Below are 21518 nucleotides of genomic sequence, written 5' to 3'. Positions count from 1 at the left end.
TTTAACCTGTTTGTAGCATGCAAGAGACAAGTTGCCACCGTGTAATTATGACATTTTACTGTAATGTGAAACCATCCTTAGTACTGTATCTAAACGACCAGCACTAAATTGCAAGACTGTTAATGCACTTCCCGAGTAATAGTCTGGACAAAATAAGCCACATACAGAAGGTTCATAACAAGAAATGTACACAGCCTTTGGTAAAATAGGAGTTCTGACACTTAAACTTGGGCATATGATTTGCAATGGATGTTTGCAATGCTCCTTCTAACAACCTAAGTGTAAGTCCTAGTGATTGTCAGCTACTATGTATGAATGGAAATAAATACAAAATACAAACAAACTTAATGGTTGCAAAAAAATAATGATCCGGTAAATATCTCATTTAGACAAGACACTATTAAAAAGTTAATTCTCTGTGCACTACCTCGTCTAACAATTTTTCTTGTACTATACTTATAACTGAACTCAAAAAAACTTATGACAAGGTTTTGTTCCAACTAGATTGAAATACCTCAAAATCAAAGGTATTGTACTGCATGACACTTTAGGATGATTCAGAGTGGTTACTGAAAACTACATACTACACATTTTTAAAGAAATTGTATTTAAAAATAAGTACAATCAATGACAGTTGCATTTACAAAATGCATCACATGTACTCACAATCACTGTTTGCTGTAAAAATACAATAAAAAAATCATTTGAATATGTACTGTATCTATAAACAATAAGCAACTCTACACTGCCAGGAGAAAATAAAAAACAGCTCAACTGAAGTTTTCTGAACAAGAATAATGGACATTCAACACTGCCAATGGTGTAGTGGAATGTACAAAAGAAAATAAATACACAACGTTGTATGACACAGTATTTCATTTATCATTTGTAATCTCTTACCCAAAAAGTTTAGTGCCCACTACAATAGTAATACACACAGCAAATCACTGAAGAGTCTAACCAGCACAAAAACTTATTTCTCCACAATAAATAACTTCTATGACATTATCATTGCACTGTACAGAACACTGCACCTATATCAGTAACTCAGGGCATATTGTGTTACCCAGGTATGTACCTCCATTAATTGCATTAAATCTCAATGATAACCAAAAGCTCTCTGGCATCTAAGCACTCACAAAATTATCAATAACTGTTATATTTACAGATACTACCCTTCATGTTAGTGCACTGCAAATGCTTGAAATAAAAAGATTAAGAACATTAAGGGCCCCAACATGCATCCAGTTCTTTCATGACTCTTACAATGGTCCCAACAAAAACCATTCCACTGAGAAACACATGACGACACCTCCCTGAGCTGTGACATTCAACAGCAACTCTCGTCAAATACAATCTCTCCCTGTATGATGCTGACAATTTATAACTCAAATATAAGCACTTCCTCAACTGTTGGTTTCACAGCACGACTTATCTTCCTCACTCCCTTCTTCCTCCTCTATATCTTCTAATTCTTCTCTTTCTTCGTAGAGTGGGTTCTCTTCAACAACCACAGCCTCTTTCTTTGGTTCTTCAGCTGCATCCTTTTTACCTCTCCTGAAGACATTTTTCACTTTTTTCATCAGTCGGGCAAGAGGAGATTCACTGCCTTCAATCTTCTTAAGTACCAACCTGGATGAAATACAAACAGGAAAATAACAAACTCAACCAGATTAATACTGGTCTTAGACTAAAGGTCAAACTTCCTTGCCATAGGAAAATCCTCAAGAAAGCTCCTCAGTGGGTGTCCTCATCCAAAACTGCATCAAATCAGTGTACAGTAATGCATGAGATGAAGATTAAATGAAAACTTGATTACAATTACAAGTTTTTTTGAAAAAGCTAGAAATGCACATTGTTTAGTATTTTAAGTTTTTTTGAAAAAAGCAATGTTATTTCTCTTACATACTTCATTCTTTACATCTCAAATTGTTTTGCTATACTGGGCTGCTTTGTCTAATGGAACCCTTGGGCTTACAGTATCCTGCTTTTCTAACTAAGGGCCAACTCCGTGAGAGCTAAAGCAATTATTTCAGTGGTCTTGTTAATCTGTTGAATTTCTAATGTGGGATTGCAACTCAACTAATAATAAAAATAAAATAATAATAATACTAATAATAATCCTTTTTAACAGACTGCTATTAACCCTTTACAATTTTAACGACATCAAATGAACTGCAATATTCATCCCTTAAGATTCCAATAACGTCAAATACAAAATTTATCACAAATATTCTGACATCTGGTAACACTGAGGTGACATCTGGAGATTGTTGGGTGATGGTTTAACTCCATCTCCCATACAAGCAGAGGCTGTTTAAAGAGGATTGTTATTAAACCAATCAAAACAGAAAATCACAACTTTTGTTGTCATATATGAAAATGCTGGCATAAATAGCATTACATATCACTGGAAAACAAAAAATTTTTCCCCTAACGCTTTGCTCAGATGGAAAAGGAAGAAGGCAGTAATTATCATATAGAATGATCTGCAAATTATGAAATAAACTGTTTGAAAGAATTGAAACATTCATAAACATCAACCAGCGATTTTTTAAAAATAACTGATACAAAGATGTAATCAAAGAATGACATACAGACTTTTATTTAACACATACACAAAATACCTCATTTTTAAAATACATCATTAAATTATCTGGAGTCACAATCTTTGTTTAAAAGTTATTTTGCCAAAACTATGAAGTCTATACTTTCATAGGCAGCAATGGACCTACTTTTCTGAGGCCATGAACGAATACCCAAAAACTGTTTAACTAAATTTTTTTTTCAGATATCTTCACTAATGACGCCTTAATGAAATCACAGCTGTGTAACTGTTGTCTGAATTCAGCTTGGCAAAAAGTAATTTAGAACGATAATTGCTTACTGAAGGTTGTTTAGAGTGACATCAATTGAACGATGGTCTTTACGAATGTTAATCATTACCTTGGAAGCTGACAAACAAATGAACAAAATGTTTCACACATAGTTTAAAACAATTCTTCACAGCATGTGATCTGGCATTTTATTTATATTTTACTAAAATCCACTATAAAGTTTTTTTTAACTGAAACACAGGCAAGACAAAGTAGCATATAATGGATAACAATGGGTATATCTACAGAAAGGAGGAAATTGGAATATTACCGACTACTGTATCTCAATGCCATGGCATACGATATCAATCTATGACCTTTTTTATAATCAGCTGATTTCTTTGAAACCAAAAATTGTTTTACTAAAAAATCAATCAATAAACTTATCTTTATGGCGCTGCCTATAAAATAATACTGTGGCCTCTTTCATAATCAAACTGGATTTTTAAACTAGTTTTCAATTTTTTCATGAAAATCTTTTTTAATTGTTTCTCATAAATTGCTTTTACATCACTTAATCTGTCGTTCGCCTCTGATGCAATGCTTAAAACAAATTTCCTCACTCTGTCTTTGCTGTAAGAACTAGCCACAGTTACATCCCAAAATTATGGACAGATGTATAACTTTATATTTTTCACTCAATCACAGTTTATCACTGTAGCAGACATTTCAACAAAAAAATCTAACCATTAGAGCTATAAATAAGCAAATATGACAAAAAATAATCGTAAATTAATGGGCTATAATGGAACCTAAACACCCAACTCTTGCATTTATTTGTGAGTACACAACTGACAGCACAATTCAGTTGTTCATTCTGTTTTTGTTCATTGTAATAAAACTGCAACAACAACAAAACTGTAGTGAGAATGGAAAAAAAAAAAATAGCATGAACACCAGCTTCCCAATCTATTCCACTATTACAGTCATACAATTTGAGTTGTGTGACCATTGACACATGAAGTGAAAGAAAAAATTTTTTAACAATGTGGACTAAAGTTGCTTCAGGACATCACAGGGATCAGGGATCCTGAAGATAAACCTCACAGGACTACAGGACTAACCCCAGATACTTAGATATTTGAGGGATCTATAAATTTGGTAGTTTTCTGCTGATGCCAGACTATCATACTTAACTTTTTAAAGGATTAGGTAAATTGTTCAGAAAATAACAATGTTAAATACAGACTTGTACTTATAATGAAACATAGTATGTTGCATTTTATAAGTACATTTAACTTTACTTTAGAGTAAAAAAAAAAAGATTAAAAGGACACACTTCAGGCCTAACACATGACACAAGTTGTTCTTAAAAAATGCATGTTTATCTAGGATGTACAAAATAAAAGTCTTTCTGTACAGTCTTTCAACAAAATCAATGTAATTAACACAACCAACATAAACGTACATCATAAAAAAGGCTACTATGGATATCCAAGAAAAAGAACATCACTTAGTAGAATACCTATCTCAAGCAATCAATCATACACAAGCTGCATATCAGGCAATGATGGATTTATTATTCAAGTACTCTACTGTATAAACTTTAAAGTTAAAATTCAAGTCCTTCTGGTCAATATGTTTAAAAATTAAAAAATCATTAATTTTCAAAAGAAATTTTGAACTGAAATTTGCTGCAGAAGTAAAAGTTGTGGATATAAACATACCACCTCATAAAACAAATTATACTTTCAGTAATGTCATGTCTATTAGTGAACAGAAAACTATGGAAAATTGCATAAGACTGCCAAGGAGATATTTTTGTAAAATCCTCATCATTTCACTTGCTCTGACTTTATTCAAGGCTACTTACTTGGACTAAACCATCCACTCTCCCATAAGTACGTAAAACTGAATCAATTTCATTAAGAGAAACTGTTGTTGCTGCCATTTAAGTTCATCTCCATTTCCTTATGGTAGAGACTGACATTCATGAACAATCATGAACAACCTAGTGTATACTGCATGAACAAAACTGTTTACTACAGATCAGGGCTAAGTAAAATGTCCTTGATATAACATAATACTTAACTGAAAATAAATAAAATGCTGGTGAAAACTTCAGACATGAGTCACAACTTTACCCTAAAATTGGTTCCAGCCCAAAGAATCCTAAAAGGGTTCAGAGGTCTGGTTAAACAAATCATTTATGACTAACTAACCCTAAAATTGGGTTACTTTGAGGGCACCTCTGCAGCAGCTAGATACAAAAACTCTGGTATCTGAGTAAACACAGTGATGAGCTACTGGATAAATTATCACAACATACGCAATCTCTTCTAAAATTCTGAAAAATAAAAACGTCTTTAATCTGTACGCTGATTCACAGATATCAACCCAATTAATCTCTGAATTTATGCTACATTTTGACTTCAATTATAACTTTGTTAAAGAGCATACAAACTGTAATATAATAATCTCCACTCATCCATTTCAACTCAGCTGCATTCAATTCTCATTCATGATACTGTTACATCATAATTATTAAGAATGTATTAGTCATGGGAAAATTACTGTTAACTGTACACTTTTGGGGAATTAAAAGGTCAATTTTCTTCTATGATGCATAAACTATATCTTATGGTGACTAAATTTTCCTTGTGAAAAAGGAATATTGAAGCAATAAGAGCAGCTTCATTCTTTAGATGAAAATTATATGAATGCTGTATTTATGAGGACTTTTGTGATGATGATTTGAATACTGATACATATGAGGAAGAACTGCATAATCATAGTGACTGGCATAGAGTTAATTCAAGTTCTGGAAGTGAAAGTGAGAGTTATAGCGAGAATATCACAAATTTTTGCAGTAATATGTCATTTTCTTAGGTACAGAAACCACAAGAGTATTCTTTAGCATGAGCTGGAATAGCGCATTAAAGCTTATTAGCAAGGTAGTTGAATAGAGATTACTGGGTCACTGGGGGGAAACCCTAACTAAACTGTTGGAAGCACTTTTTATTTGGTAACAGGGACTAGGTGGTTTAGTTGAAGTGGGAGTATAATAAATACTCTGGTTTGTATACCTAGGGAAAATATAAAATTTCTTTGAAAATTTAAGATTTGTTTCCAGAAAAAACCATTGCCTTAGATATGAGACTCACTCCTTAGGTGAGAGGATAGTCTATCAACTGACTGGTAAGTTGAATCTGCACCCAGAAATCTCAACTTTCTGGTCATGATAGGGTGCAAGGGAACTGACACTCCCGTAACCTCCTGTACATTCTGGCAAGGGGATGCCAGACTGATAGGGCCTGGATGTGTCTGGATTCTCACTCTTAGATGTGAAAATTGTATTTCATGATCAATATGCCTGGCAGCCAAAGAAACATGAAATACAGCAAGGAAAGAGGTGAAACCCTCTGGGTTATTCAAGCTTATTACGTTAGGTAATTTACAATAAAGGATCATACAATCCAGTACACTTATAGTATGGTATACAGTACATACAACATATACCAAGACACTGATTCAAAATCCCAAAAATTAACAACAGTACATACAACATATACCAAGACACTGATTCAAAATCACAAAAATTAACAATCTGTTATGTGTATGGTCTCATGGGTTTCGAATAGGAGACTCTACTTGAATCATTCATCATTATATCATTCTACTTAGAGTTCAATGTTATGAAGAGTTTGTCTGCAATGAGTGTCAAAAATGTATGCTAATGAAAAACAGTACTTTCTATTTGGTCATAAGCAAATGACAACTAATCTAAAAGAAAATGTTGTCATACAAACAATACTTACAAGAAGTAACTTTCATTTGTAATTCATGCAACTCTACTTACTTTTTAGTAGTAATATTATGAATGGGTCCAAAAGCCAGTGCCACCACAGTACACGCCAGGCAGATAACGTTGTATGGCATGGAAAAGTCAGGAGTGGGTAAACTGACCAATATAGTTTCTGTATGAATACGAATAAAACTTTTTCCATCTTCTACAATTAACCTGAAAAGTTGAAACAGCAACATTATGACTATTAGATAATAGCAATAATAATAAAAAAATAAAAACATGTACAGTATATGGCTTTACTGATAGCATACTAATACAGAAAGAGAAAAGCCATCCAAGTTAACTAAAACTTTTTCAAACACAGTAACAGTTATTTACCTGTCATCGAAGGATAGAAGGCAACAAAAGTCCACAAATTTTCATAAAAATTAATTATAAATGTTTAAGTGATCCAAAATCCTTATGCATTTCAAGTACCTGTATAATATCCTATACGTGTAGTATCTTTTTGTTGATTAAATAATTTTCCCACAATCACTGTCACAGTATCAATTTCAACTGATGATGTTTCAGAAAAGCTGTAGCATCCTAGCCTTGACCAATATTGTTAACTGGGTAACAAGATGTATGTAAATGCCTTCAAGGAGTTGGCCCAACTGGTAGTAACTGGATTATGGCTAGTTCAGGGTACAAGCACTTACTGCCTTTTAAGTTGACACCTCTTCAGGTAAATTACATTCAAATAAAAAAAACTACGATTTTGTTCAGGGTGATCACCAAAATTCCCTGGAAACAGAGTGCTTTGTTTCCTTAGCTTCAACTCTGGATGCCTGGCCAATAACTTTGGATGATCAACAGGAAAGGGTAGGGATTATTGCCGTAACCATCTAAAAGCTGCACACTACAAGGAACTGGTTATCCTTTAGTGTACAGCCAATGAATCATCCATAGATTCTGCTATGAATATGGACAGGTATAATTAAACTGAAAACATATAACAGGAAGAATATGAATTTAAGAGAAGTGGACTGGACATCTTAGCAGTTTATGAATAATGGTGCAATGGAATGGGAAAAAGAGATTGGAATGAGTGTATTACTGCTCACACAATTCAAATCAATATAGTGTAACATGAATGAACTCTCCTGAACGGCAGAATGGTATAGATAGAATACCAGAATCTCTGGTATTCCATCTACAACAATCCCTTTGCACAAGCCCTGGGAGAGTAAAATGTGGTGGTGTCAACTGGGCACCTCTGGGCACCAAAAGAGTCAGAAAACCCATGAGAACTATGAAATGGAAGGCTGGAGATGAGCAGGATTTGTGGAAGATAAAACACATGAAAGACAAGAGTAAAGAAATACCAGTGAGACCCTTTGCATCACACAGTGTTGGAGGTGATAAAAATTCATATGCATCACACAGTTTTGGAGGTGATGATGATGATGAAGATGATAAACATTCTTATTACAATTTCTTAACCTTTTGGTTACTTAGTTCAGATATATGTTGGTCATACACATTGCCAGCTAATATTGATATACTGTAATTGTAGAATCACTCTCAAGTTTTAAGTTCTTTTCCCTGTGTGGAACACTGTAGGCAGTACTCATGGTTCTTTGCAGTATCTCCTTACCCAACCCAGCTACACTATTTTCTGCCTTTTTTTTTTTTTGTCAGTTGTTCCCTTCACTCTCTTCCTGCCTAACTACCCAAGTTCTCTAACTTCAAACCTGCTTCAATCATGATCTTCATGCAAGTCCTCTATGAGTCTGGAAATGTGACTGAATGATCTTATTAAAATGACTTATATTAAATTTTCCAGCAGCACTTTGCAGAGAACAGTGTAAAGAAACTATGAAGAACTTACTTTTCTCTGAGACTACTTCCTCGAAGATTATTGACAGACACATTCTTTGGGGATGGAAGAACTGCTGAAATAGTTGCTGCTGGTATGTAGAATCCATGGTTTGCATCTGGTGGGTATTCCAGCCATTTCAAAAGAGCCCGAGAAAATTCAAGGCTTAACTCTACGGTGGATTTCCCATCTACCTCAACCACTGCTTCATAAAGCCAGCCACGTTCACGGTCTACGGCAGTAGCTAGCTTTGAGACATACACTGCAAGTAATCAAAATAAATATAAAGATTCTGATAATGTAAATGTCAACAACTACATCAAACTTTTGTGTTATAAATTCTTGAAACCTTCATGTCGAGTGATAAAAGAGTTCCAGGCTCGCCAACTGCAACAACTAAACCTTGAAATATAAGCATACCAACAACACTATCACAAAGCACAACTAATGTAATACTAATTAGCAATAATTTTTTTAAATCATATCCTCTTTTTATCACAAATAAAACTTAACCAATTATGTAAAGCTTGTAATTGCATGCATGCTTCAATTTAGATTCCTGTTGACTTGAAAAAACAATTTTGAATGAAACATTAAAACTGATTATCATGTTTTCCAGAATAAAACTTAGTTACTGTAGCCAGAATATCTGAACTTGGAAATGTTAAAACTTGAGAGCACAGAATGGAAAAAACATTGAATAAGTACAGAGTAGAGACTGAGACAGCAGATTTAAGCTAAAGTAAATAAAGTACTGGGTTGTTTTGTAATACTATTTAATTCGATACTATATTTCTAACTGTTAAACATACACCTGATAAGAAGAAACAAATACAAATGAATAACAGATATCGTGAAATAGGAACCTAGGAACCCGTATAGTTGCTCTTTACAAATACTGCAGGCTAGCCTTTCAAGTTTCAAGACACAACTAAACAGTATTAACCAAATAAGCCTATATTATAAAAATAAAACAACCAAATTACAAGAAAAAAAACTCACATGGCTGATCTTGGTCATGAGACGTGTGAAGGAACAGTCGCAAATACCATGGTAAGACCTCCAAATACACTAATGTAAGGGCCTCAGAGCCTGTGTTTGTAAATTTAACAGTTATGCTTCCACTCTCCTGACCATATCCTGAAAGATAAAACAAAATTTAATGAGAGATTTACGCATGGTAACCAATAATTAAGATCAAAAGACTATGTGGATTTACAACTGCATATATAAATCTTAATAAAGGCCTTTCTCAAATAACTCCTGAAGAATTTTCAAGTTATTCCAACCTTATTATATAATTAGTAATTTTTCCAAACATAATTATGAATAAACAATTCCATAAGACACATTCTATTAAATTGTAAGACTCACTGGGTGAGTGAAGCATCCTTCTTAGCTAAAGTGAGAATAAAATAGTAAAAACAGGTACTGTTTCAACTCCCATCCTTCCAAGCCTGGGAAGTTTTTAAAAACAGAGATGAGTTCTAAATCTTATGGGTCAAGAAATGAAAAAATATGTCTCCAGCTTTCCCTCTGCTGACATCAACTTTGAATGGATTAATTTACAAGGTTGTTTAAGCCAAAAGAATGGTCTAACAGGTTTTGCTGCGTAAAAAAGATGCAACAAAACCCTTTAGTAGGCAGTAGCACATAGTCAAGCAGCTCCTCTTGAAAGGAACATCTTGATACTTGATTTATGAATATTCAGCTATGAAGCCAAGCACTTTAGCACTTTCAGCCATTAAGCGCTTATGACTTTGAAAAGAGGGAGCTGGAGTGGTTAGACAGTAAGATGGAAGAAAGAAAGTAGGAACAGACGTGAAGTAAAAGGCTGGAAAGTGGGTGTGACTATGGGCTGAAGGGATGCTGCAAACCACCTTTAGTAATACTTACAAGGCACCACATGAGATGCATTGATGGCACTATCCCCTACAAATGGAACATCTTAAAAACAACTATAAAGATTGTGATCAAAGTCCTTACAATAAACTATACATAGCGCCAAGCAGGAATAGATATGAACGGCAGTATTTCCAGCAGAGAGAGCTAATTTCTCACTAAATCTTGGAAGCAAGAGCCAAACACAGCCACTGCCTGTATCCAGAGGACATGGGACAAATTAAGTTCTTTACATCTTCCAATATAATAAAGGAGGTGCAGATTACAAGACAGTAGATATGCAGTATTACAACATGGTGCCCTATAAAGCAGTTTAATGCAACCACTACGTTATAAACCTACTTTCTCACAGTACACCTCAAACAGATATATTCTTACTTAATGGAGAGGTTAAAATTTGACCAGAGTAATGTTAAAAAGGTTGAAAAACTAGACCAAAAAAGACCAAGGAAAATGGATGAGACATAAAGGACACAGGGGAAGCTACAAAAACATTCAGTACACCACTAAACACACAATAAATGTTATTCTCCTACAAGAACTTCCTCCACTAGCTTCTCCAAAAACTTATACAAATATCCCATTTCTATTGATAACCAATATACAGTTGACCCCCGGGATTCATGGGGGATGCGCACCACTAACCCCCAAAATAGCTCAAATCTGCAAATACTTAAAACCCTCTAAAAATGCTTATAACTGCCTATTTTAATAGTTTTATAAAAAAAAATTGGATTATTCATGAAACTGATAAGAAAATAGAGTAATTTGTGAATATTTCTCTATGAAAAATTCTGTGAACTGGAGAATTTTCCACGAATAATGTATATACTGTATATATGTTCCACAGAAAAATTCAGCAAATCACTGAGTCCACGAATCCCAGGAGTCAACTGTAAACTAGAAACAGAAAGCAATGAATTACCTGTAATAAATCTGGAGACATGGAGGACAGGAGAAGTTATGAACCCATAGATATGGCGGGACTTATAATGAGCCTCAAGGTTAAAGGGCTCTCCAGATTCTGTTTTTCTTATGTCATAAACTCCATATTTTCTTAAACTTAGGCCTGATCCGCTTTCTTGAATAGAATCTGGTTTGGGGAAGAGTGAAAATTCATCCTTATCCTGTGAAAGAAAAGCACTGTATAAATACACACACAGAGAAAAGAAACTTCTTGAGAAGAATTTCCATTCAAACATGCCTACGCCAGCATAAGAAGTAAGCATCATTAAGTACAAGTGTTACAGAACTTTACACACTAACTGTACACCACTGAAAATGTCCTGAGCATGGCAAATTGTCCATAAAATGAAAAAAGAAATAAAATATGGTTCACCAAACACCTCTAATGTAAAGGTAAGACCCAGCAGTCTCAAACCAATTTATCAAAACAATCATCATCTTATCAAAAGACGTGACACTTTATGGAACAACTCTTTTGTATGTTCATTCTGTTCTCTTCCATTCAAAAGTTATACACAGTATATACTGTACCTGAGTGTAAGTGAATATGAATAAATCAACAATAAAGAGGACAGTGCACACATAGATTAAACCAAGTTCCCAATTTACATGTCAATAAAATATATATAAATAAAAAGACAAAATGCAGCACACAAAAAATATGAATAAAGGCTAAGATCTCAAAGACTGAGATGATTGGGATATGTGATGAGAAAATATGAGGAACAATTAGTCAGAGAAGCAGTGCAGATGGAAGTAGGAGGACATGACCTATAGGATGGCCCAGGAAATAATGGAAAAAGAGGACATATGAAGACCTACACAGACAGGAGCTCAGGCAATACGAGCACAGGACAGCAGAGAGTCGGGGCGGAGCTTATCCCACATCTAACTCAATGAAGGGAGAAACTGACTATATAATGATGGTGTACTGGTTAAGCAAAGATAAATGTTGAAGGCTGAAATCAGAAGCAATTTTGTACAAACTTTGTTCAAATATATCCACAGAACAATGAAAAATAAAGTCCTTTTAGAACAAACTTTACAACAATCCAGCACCAATATCTGACTTACATTACTGGTTATATCCACATATATCATAGACTTTGAAGCCAAGGGGCACACAGAAACCAGAGGAGCTGAAAATAGATGATGCAAGCTCCAGTCCTGATGTCCATTCATTGACACTGTGGGGTCCTGAACCAGAGATAATGCCTGGACTAATTCTAGCTGTGATGAAGTACAATCTTTGTCCTGCAAAATAAGCAGTCATGTAAGCAGCCAGATACATATACATATAGAAGATATGTCATTTACTAATTAGCAACAGATTTATCTTTTCAGGAGCATAAAATAATTTAACTGAGCACTTACTTTGCAGGTAGGCCGTAGATGGATTGATAAAGCATGATAATGTGCAGTGTACAGTGGTGTTGGGTGAAGAAGCATTGAAAGTCCACTCTGAAATCATATCACCACTGTTACAGAACTTATATGTATGAAGAAGTATGCTATATAGGTACAACAGATGAATTTTATAATAAGGGAAACCTCAGCTCCCCAAAAAAACATTTGAAGGCATTAACTTCTTTATATGTATATCTAAAGGTAGGTAGTATAACTACTGGTTCTGATGCCAGAAGAGATAAGATGACAAAAATTATCCTGTTAATCAAATGTTAACTTTTCAAATGATAACAATTTGATGACATTCTTCCCATGCTGAAAAAAAGGCTCTCAATTGTCTCCCATAATTCTGTTACATATTTTTTGTAAATAACTTCTTGACAGAAAACAAATAAGAAAGTTCTATAGAATACATAATATTAAGAAAAGAAAACCCCAGTTATAATTCTAAACTGTTGTAGGGCTAACCAGTAAAGTGTTGTAATGAAGGGCTAAAAGCTGTAACAAAATTAGTAAGTTACATTTTCAGTGACAGAAACATTCATATAAACACTGGCAAACAAGATACTACATTAACTGGGCTATAAATGATATATACACTGACATGTTAATTCATTCAAATTCACCTTTGTATCACACGGTAGAAGCTTCTTCCATGGAGTGAGATTTTCAGTGCAGACATTTTCTCTAGGTAGAGCAGCATAACGCAAGTATGACGAGTTGGATGAATACCTACAATACAAATGGGAAGTTATACTTTTTAATATAGATTCTTGCAACTTAACCAAAAAATAAGAAACCTGGCTGTAATTACAGAATATAATCTCAAAGGGACTGACTACTTCAAGAAAAATTTGAAAAATAATCTTTAAAATTATTCCAATTTCAATTACATGATAAATATAAAATACACCACTACTTGAACTTTAAAATGTTTTGTAGTCCTACACTTATAACTTTCATCAATAACTTAAATTCAAGAAGAATAAAAATTAAGTCCACTGAATGAACACACCTAATAGTGGTGTAACCAAAATTTTCTCAGCCAAAATTCCTATTGTATTCTGAATATTAATTATTCTGCTTAATGATCCAGAGCATGAATAGAATTACAAAACTTTCATACAACTTATATGAATGTTATAATTTGGTATATGCATATCCCTTATCACACATAATACAACTTCAGCTTTAAAAATCTAATACACTTATCTATTAGAAAAATGTAAACTTTACAAAGATATCATAATCCCTTTATCTATAATGCATTCTAACAAAGGTTAGTGTTATTGATATTCCACTACCACAATGTCATGACAATCACAACAAAATCAAAGTATGCTGTTAGTACTCCCAGAACCTAAGCAAGAATTTATTAAGTAAATAAGCTGCTAATCAGTAATTACATTTTCTTTATATTAAATATTCACATAGGTTCAACTACAGTTTTAATTCATATGCAGTACAGTAATTGTCTAATGTCCTGGTTAAACTTTTTTATAATACTGAAATTATTCATCATTTTATCTTTTCATAACCTTCTTGAAAGATTCTAACAGCCTTTTTTCATGCAAATGCAGCTGTTTTTGGCAGAAAACTAAACAAGTCTCTGTTTGGATTACAAACATTTGAACCCAGACAACAAAAAATTGTTCTTTATCATCACTGACATTATCTTCAATAGAACCACTGTTTATTATTATCATCCTTCAGGCTGTGAAATAAAAAAAAAAGCTTTATTGAAGGCAGGTTTTCTTAAATATTAACTAGAACAAGTTAACTAAAGACAAAGGAGAAACATACTGTTACTGTATATTAGACTGTCATATTTGAACATTCATTTATCCAGACTGAGTTAAGCTTCAATTTAGTGGAATTACGCACCTAATTTTTGCCAAGCTCTTTTGATTCAGACTGCTCATTCTTAAACAGCTTTTTTTCTTCTGTCATGGTATATCTTAAAGAATATCAACAACCTTTTATATATCTCTTAAATAACAAAGCCTCAAGTTTACTTACACAAACACAGTATACATAACTTACCATTCTTCAGCAAGGCCCTGTGGTCTATAACTCAGTTCAGGAGATACTGTGTTTGTGGAGTCAATAAAATTCAACGATGCACAAACAAGTCCACTTAATGCATTTACAAGATCCCTCCATGTCTGATCTAAGCTGTATGGAAAAGAAACTTTTACAGATATGTACTTTTCCTCGCAAATAAAAAAGATATAACAATATGAAAACAGACTATCTTTCCACATTCCCAAGAATTATAAGATTTGCAATAAATGACACTGGGATAAAAATAATGCAGGAATGTGAGAAGTATCATTTCACCCACAAAAGATAGGCAATGGCCAGGATTCATTTCGAATACAAATTAAAATTATAATAACTGACAATGGTAAGTATATCAATCATCAGACTCCTCGTGTACCATAAGCCTTGCTCAAGAGAAAAGAAAAACTTACTTATGTACATTGGGATTGAACCAAACCCACAGCTGAGCACCAGGTGGTGCATCAATCACTGGATATCCCCACATACGATGCCGCCATAATCCCTGTGTTAAGCTTAGGTGTAGTTCTCGGACATGATATGCTTCAATAATTTCTCCAAGGGCTCGAGGAAACAAATCATAATGAGCAAACTCTGAAAAAGGTTAATAAACATCCTTTACACTCAGTATTGTAGAATACAGGAATACAGCCTACTCAACTGCTCACAAAGTTAAAAACATATTCAGTGTTCCATGTCATGGAAACATACAAAGGTAAATAAATCTGAATACAGCAGCACACCAATTTCCAAAATTTCTTTGCTTATCAGCTACATTATTATGATGGTTTTCTACCAGGCTGCTTTTATATGTGATGCATTTTGCAGATAAATCTCTTAGCCTACCTACACTGAATAGCAAGTGTAAAAGTTTAGTCTAGGCTATAAATCATATTCAATCAGATTCAAGTGAAATATAAATAAATTCTTCCAATAATGTCTAAAACTTCACCAGTGTTCCCAAGCCATTTCACAATTCAAGGCAGGCAAAACCCGGGGGTCAGAGGATAAAACCCCACTGCTAGGGTCACAGCAACCTACAACATGTTAGGTAGAGCCAGAGCCAATGATGAGTTAGGTTCAGTCTGATGGTACCTAACTAGCACATGGAAATCTCATCAAATTTCACCCTACTGCATTCCCCATAATGCTTACATTGTGCAACTTGTACATGGATACTTTTGATTTTTGCCACTGAATTATCAAAATTTAAATCCATTCTTATAATTTCAACACTAATAGTCCAGTAATAAGACATTTTGTATAGCATTTATCACAGCGACCAGTAATTGAGTATGACACCTTCCCTTAAACTATAAAAAATACTGATATCCAGACCCTGATCGACTTGTTTTCTTTCCATTTCTTCTCCAAAAGACACTTGTCTTGTCCATCCAGGCTACATGAGTACCTTTCACCAGCAGCCTAGCCTACTTAGCCTACCCAAGCCTACATTAATGGCATACATATCCACTCATTTAATACATAATACTTAAAATCTTCATTAAACAGTTTGCTCATGGAATATGATTGGAAAAAAATTTACCAATAACATATGATGATAATTTTTTGAAAGTGCTTCAGAAGTGTTAAGCACTGTATGCAAAAGTAGCACTAGTGCATTTTTTTTAATGACTTCAAGCTCTCGCAACTTTTCATCCAGCAAAAACTTCACTAGTTTTCCTGGTGAAGTTCCTGGATATCTTTAGACGCCACTCAACTTCTGTTCTTTCTTGAAGTCCCAACTTCAGCTACAGACTGGGTGTAGTAGTGTCAAGTGCAAACACCAAATTCCTTTCAGGAGGAAACAGAATTCTACATGAAAAGAAAAATACCAAAATGGTTCACTCAGTTTTAACACAAAAGAAACCATCATCAACAGTGTTAATGACTTTTAAAGGGAAACAAAGAAATGTACAATTCTAGTCTTCATAAAGTCTCATCACGTTCACTCTCTTAACTTCACTCAGTACCTTCAAAATCTCAGTTTATTACTTTTACTGGACACAAAACACCTCATCTTAATGTCTCTAAATATCAATCAGATTGTAAATCAAGCAGATTTATTGTGGTTGTGGAACTTGCATGGAAACCCTGGTAAAACTGAAGACTACTACCATGCTCCTCTAGGTTCAGTAAGTACCAGTTTGCAAGCAAAATGGGAGCCATGTTAAGTATCAAACCCTTGGGGGTGAACATTAAACCATACATAAAAGACCGTCCAGTAAATATCATACGCCTGAACATGAACAAAAGACAAACATAAACATGAACAAAATGTAATAAATACCCCAGTTGGCAACTGGCAGGAACCAGGCGGCAGTAATAGTCTCCTAACAAAAGTTGGGAATTCCAGCTCCTTCATTTATATTTTGATCTAAAGCTTAAATTCACATGACCAATAATGATGAAGTAGTAATAGCTAGCCTTCAGGGGAGGGGTAGGGTATTGGCTATGTCGAGTTAGGTTAGCAATGTCCAGCGGCAACGAACCATCTCCAATCATACAGGACCCAGCACATTAGGCTGGGTAAGGTTAGGTTCGAGGGATCTGTACCCTTAAATAACGTTCTACAGGATAAAGGTTCGGCTGGTGGGACCTAGCCTTGCAAGGCAAAGAATGCAGTTACGTACATTAACTCAAGGAGGTAGCATGCAGAGTAGGAAGACAGGGGTAGACGTTGGTAATTTGAACGTACTAACATAAAGGGGTAGCCTGGGCCAGTCCATGTGCTCATGTTTAGTGTTACAGGGAGGGGAGGTTCCAGGGTATGGCGACCTAAATCAAGTTAGGAAGGTAAGTTCTGGTTAAGTCAGGATATAGCATTGTAGGCATAAGTAGTTATTTTGGCCCGTTTTCAAGGTCGGATTTCTCACGCCAACCCCAATCTCCCTACTCTGCATCCGCTCCTCTCGGTAAATTTGGCCTAGGCCAGTCTGATGACTAGGTCAGTTAGCTTATCCCCATGAAAGGCTAGGCTAGGCTAGGCCTTTAGCCTATCTAACATTTAAAAAAAGGAAAAAGGCTAAAGATTCCAGTGAAAAGAGTTACAGACTACTGATCCTTCCTGGATTAAGGATTAAGCACAGAATAAGCCACCTTATCACAAAAACTTACCAAAATCTCTGTAATTCTCAATGGACCCTTCAATCTCCGGTCCACTCCACCTAGTTGTGAATTCAAAGTGAGACTGGACGTGCCCGGACGCAAGTGGCTTAATTAGTAGTTCTTCTGTAAAGGTGTTCGACTCCTCGCAAACTACGCAAACCACGCTAACAAATATGACAGTTAAAGTTAATTTTGACATTGTGTCACACGTCAAACACTGGGTCCTCCCGGTAGGTTTACTGTTGCGTGATTCTCAAAGTAAACATCTCCTGAGATCATCTACACTTCAAGCCGCCCTTGGGTAGAATCTGTCAATAAAAGAACGCACCTATATAAGTCGACCTTATACACTCATATTATTACATTAAAATGGCAGTGTTACTGCGCTATATAACGTCACGTGACTGAAAATCCAGGTGACGAAGACCAACCCAAAATATTACTACAGGTAGCGTTTTCCTGGAAGTGGCAACGATGGTGTCATGACAACAAATGATTTCCTTAAATAATCTTTTGAACGGCTCTTCTTTTAATTTCTTAACGATAATAATAAGAAATTCGAGTAGTCTCGTTTTCTATTAGATCGATTTCGTGCGCAATAGTTAAATTTAATTAAAATATATTGCTATTTTTGTAAAATCGTTACCTTGTCAATACCAACCTTGCTACCACGACCATTTTATATGCTGTAATTTGTCTTGTCTGTTCATATCGAACTTTTTCGGGAAAGAATGTCAGTTCGCGAATCTTCTTTATTTTTTCTTGATTTTTTAGAAAGAGACAGATTTATGGCTCTAGATGTTTTATATTATCGTCTCTTGTTGCAATCACGAATCTATTTGTTTTTTAGAGAGAGAGTGATACAGAGGTTTATAATTTTATACATTTTTTTTAATGAATGTGTCCCCTAGCAATTACGGCAATTTTTTTAATTGCTAAATATTTTGATGTATGCAATGTAGTGTTGAAGAACCTCTTCGACCTACAGTATTAAACATGTTAAGAATAAAAAAAAAGTAAGGAAAAGTCCCTGGAAGCCCTGAACCCATGTGATCAACAATGGAGGCATCCAATGTTTGGTTTTCATTTTGAAAACCAAACATTATTTATTCTACAAATAATAATAATAATAATAATAATAATGATAATAATAATAATAATAATAATAATAATAATATTATTATTATTATTATTAATATTATTATTATTATTATTATTATTATTATTATTATTATTATTATCCACCTCTTCTCCGAATACCCATCTACCCATCAAGAGTACTACGTACTAAGGCCTGCGAAGGACAGTTAGCTACAAGAAACTCCACGTGTCATCCATACCCCTACTGACCATAGCTGAATCAGTTTGTCTCAAATAATAGAAACTCCTGCGGGACCAGCAAAAGCGTATGCAGAGACACTCAACGAATCATACGGCACATTCCATATTAACTGATATCCACACCATCATAACACTCAGAGAACAGTAGAATATTTATTTTTTTCTTGGTGGACTTGGTATCCTTAATCCTCCTGATATACCGTCTTATTGTACCATCTTAGGGCTGTACATTGCGAGTGCATTGTTTCTTAAATACTTTGGACATCCAAACGTCTTGGTACCTGGATGAGTCATAAAACATATTTTAAAGATTACGAATGACTCTAGCAACGACAGGCAATTCTAGATACACGCTACCTATCAAAAGAATTCTCTGAAATAAGATTAATAAGATTAATAGGAAAATGCAGATAGAGGTTAATAATTTTGTTCGAATATGAAATCTAATGCAGCTTCTCGTAGTAATCAGCAAACATCGTGATTTTTACATATCCCATTAACCTAACAACAACAGTGCTTTTACAAAAGTTTCTCCGAAATTCTGGCTTTGTACTTTGTGTCCTTTGAGAGCTGAGATCCAAACATTTAAAATCTCAATCATCATAAGGTAAATCAAGCAACCATCGAATCACATCTCTTGACTGATCAAGTGTTGGCCTGAAGGATTTTTTCTTAAAGGGTGATAACTGTAGCGAGAACAGTTAAAGACGTCGGACCACTAGACACAGAGGGCTAAAGGGAAAGGACGAAAAGTAAAAGGCAAGTAGGAAATGCAGCTGATGTCTGAACGGACGATGCAGAGAAGCCTTAGTGTTGTCTACAGTATGCCACATATTATGCACTAAACCGTACCCCGTCGATGTGGCAGAATATTGAAAAATAAAAGTAAATTTCCTAAAGACCTTGAAAGCTTCACATTTCGGCTCATAGTTTGAAATGCACAATAAAGTTATTACGAATAACGTTAAACTAGTACTACGCTACTGAATAAACTACGGACAGACGCTAAGTAGTCAGTGAGTTGAACTGAATTGAATACAGAATTTAGACCGAAGGCCAAGCACTGGGACCAATGAGGTCATTTAGCGTTGAAACGGAAATTGCGAGTAAAAGTTTAAAAGGTGTAACAGTAGGAAAATCTCGCAGTTGCACTATGAATCAATTATTAGGAGAGGGTGGAAAGTAAGATGGAAGAAAGAGAATATGAAAGGAGGCACAGTAAAAGGAATGAAAGAGGTTGCAGCTAGAGGCCGAAGGGTCGGACGCTGCAAAGAACCTTAAGTAATGCCCACTTTGCGCCACGTGAGGTGCACTGACGGCACTAACCACCCCGCCCCCCTTTAGGGGGGTGCCGTTATCATTATAAATTCAATATCAACGGAAGAATAACAGACTGTATCTGGGTTTGTAGGTCCTAATAAACACGTTTACATGAATTACCTTTCTCATGGGTGACATGAAAGTTATCTCATGGTTGCCATTTGGTTTATCTCGGCGCAAAGGTGGGAAGGTTAATATTTATTTACTTATTTATTTTTTGCAACTCATTCAGTCATTCTATTATGCCCCAGGTTTGGGGAAGACGAACAGCAACTATAGGTTTCGCCTCCCGTGTGTGTGCGTATATGTGCGTGTTGTGAAATTTTGATATTTTGGAGTTTGAGAATTAGGCAGCCGAATTGAAACTGACGTCACTCTCCGCTAAGACGATTCCTGGTCGAATAAAAGGTGTTTGATATTTTATCTATTTTCAGTCCTGTATAGGAAAACTATTGTGCCGGCTTTGTCTGTCCGTCCGCACCTTTTCTGTCCACCCTCACATCTTAAAAACTACTGAGGCCAGAGGGCTGCAAAATGATAAGTTGATCATACAACCTGCAATCAACAAACATACCAAATTACAGCCCTCTAGCCTCAGTAGTTTTTTTTATTATATTTACGGTTAAAGTTAGCCGTAATCATGCATCTGGCAACAGTATAGGACATTCCACCACCGGGCCGTGGTTAAAGTTTCATGGGCCGCGGCTCATACAGCATTATACCGAGACCACCGAAAGATAGATGTATTTTCGGTGGCCTTGATTATACGCTGTACAGAAAAATCGATTGCGCCGAAGAAACTTCAGCGCACTTTTACTTTTTTTATAGAAGTTTCGCAAAGTAGACAAGAACTGAGCGTTACTAGGTATCTATCGAACTTAAAAATAACAGTGGAGAATCTTGTGAAGATACTGAAAGCGAGATAAAC

The 21518-nt window shown here is 35.0% G+C and overlaps 1 protein-coding gene across 1 annotated transcript; it reads right to left on the bottom strand.

Moving 5' to 3' along the window:
- Window positions 1-584: 584 nt before the first annotated feature.
- PIG-T (phosphatidylinositol glycan anchor biosynthesis class T) lies at window positions 585-18414 on the bottom strand. The gene is made up of 12 exons (XM_067103490.1): window positions 18361-18414; window positions 17939-18237; window positions 15235-15415; window positions 14804-14935; window positions 13387-13492; window positions 12728-12814; window positions 12428-12607; window positions 11313-11514; window positions 9488-9625; window positions 8498-8747; window positions 6676-6837; window positions 585-1632 (listed from the first exon to the last, which is right to left on the bottom strand). The coding sequence occupies exons 2-12, from the start codon at window positions 18126-18128 to the stop codon at window positions 1407-1409; spliced, it is 1854 nt and encodes a 617-aa protein (XP_066959591.1). The 5' UTR covers window positions 18129-18237; window positions 18361-18414; the 3' UTR covers window positions 585-1406.
- Window positions 18415-21518: the final 3104 nt, after the last annotated feature.

The sequence above is a fragment of the Macrobrachium rosenbergii genome, chromosome 5 (genome assembly GCF_040412425.1).
Source record: "Macrobrachium rosenbergii isolate ZJJX-2024 chromosome 5, ASM4041242v1, whole genome shotgun sequence".
NCBI lineage: Eukaryota > Metazoa > Arthropoda > Malacostraca > Decapoda > Palaemonidae > Macrobrachium > Macrobrachium rosenbergii.
Note: the sequence above shows the minus strand (reverse complement) of the source record. Positions and strands in the feature narration are given on the sequence as shown.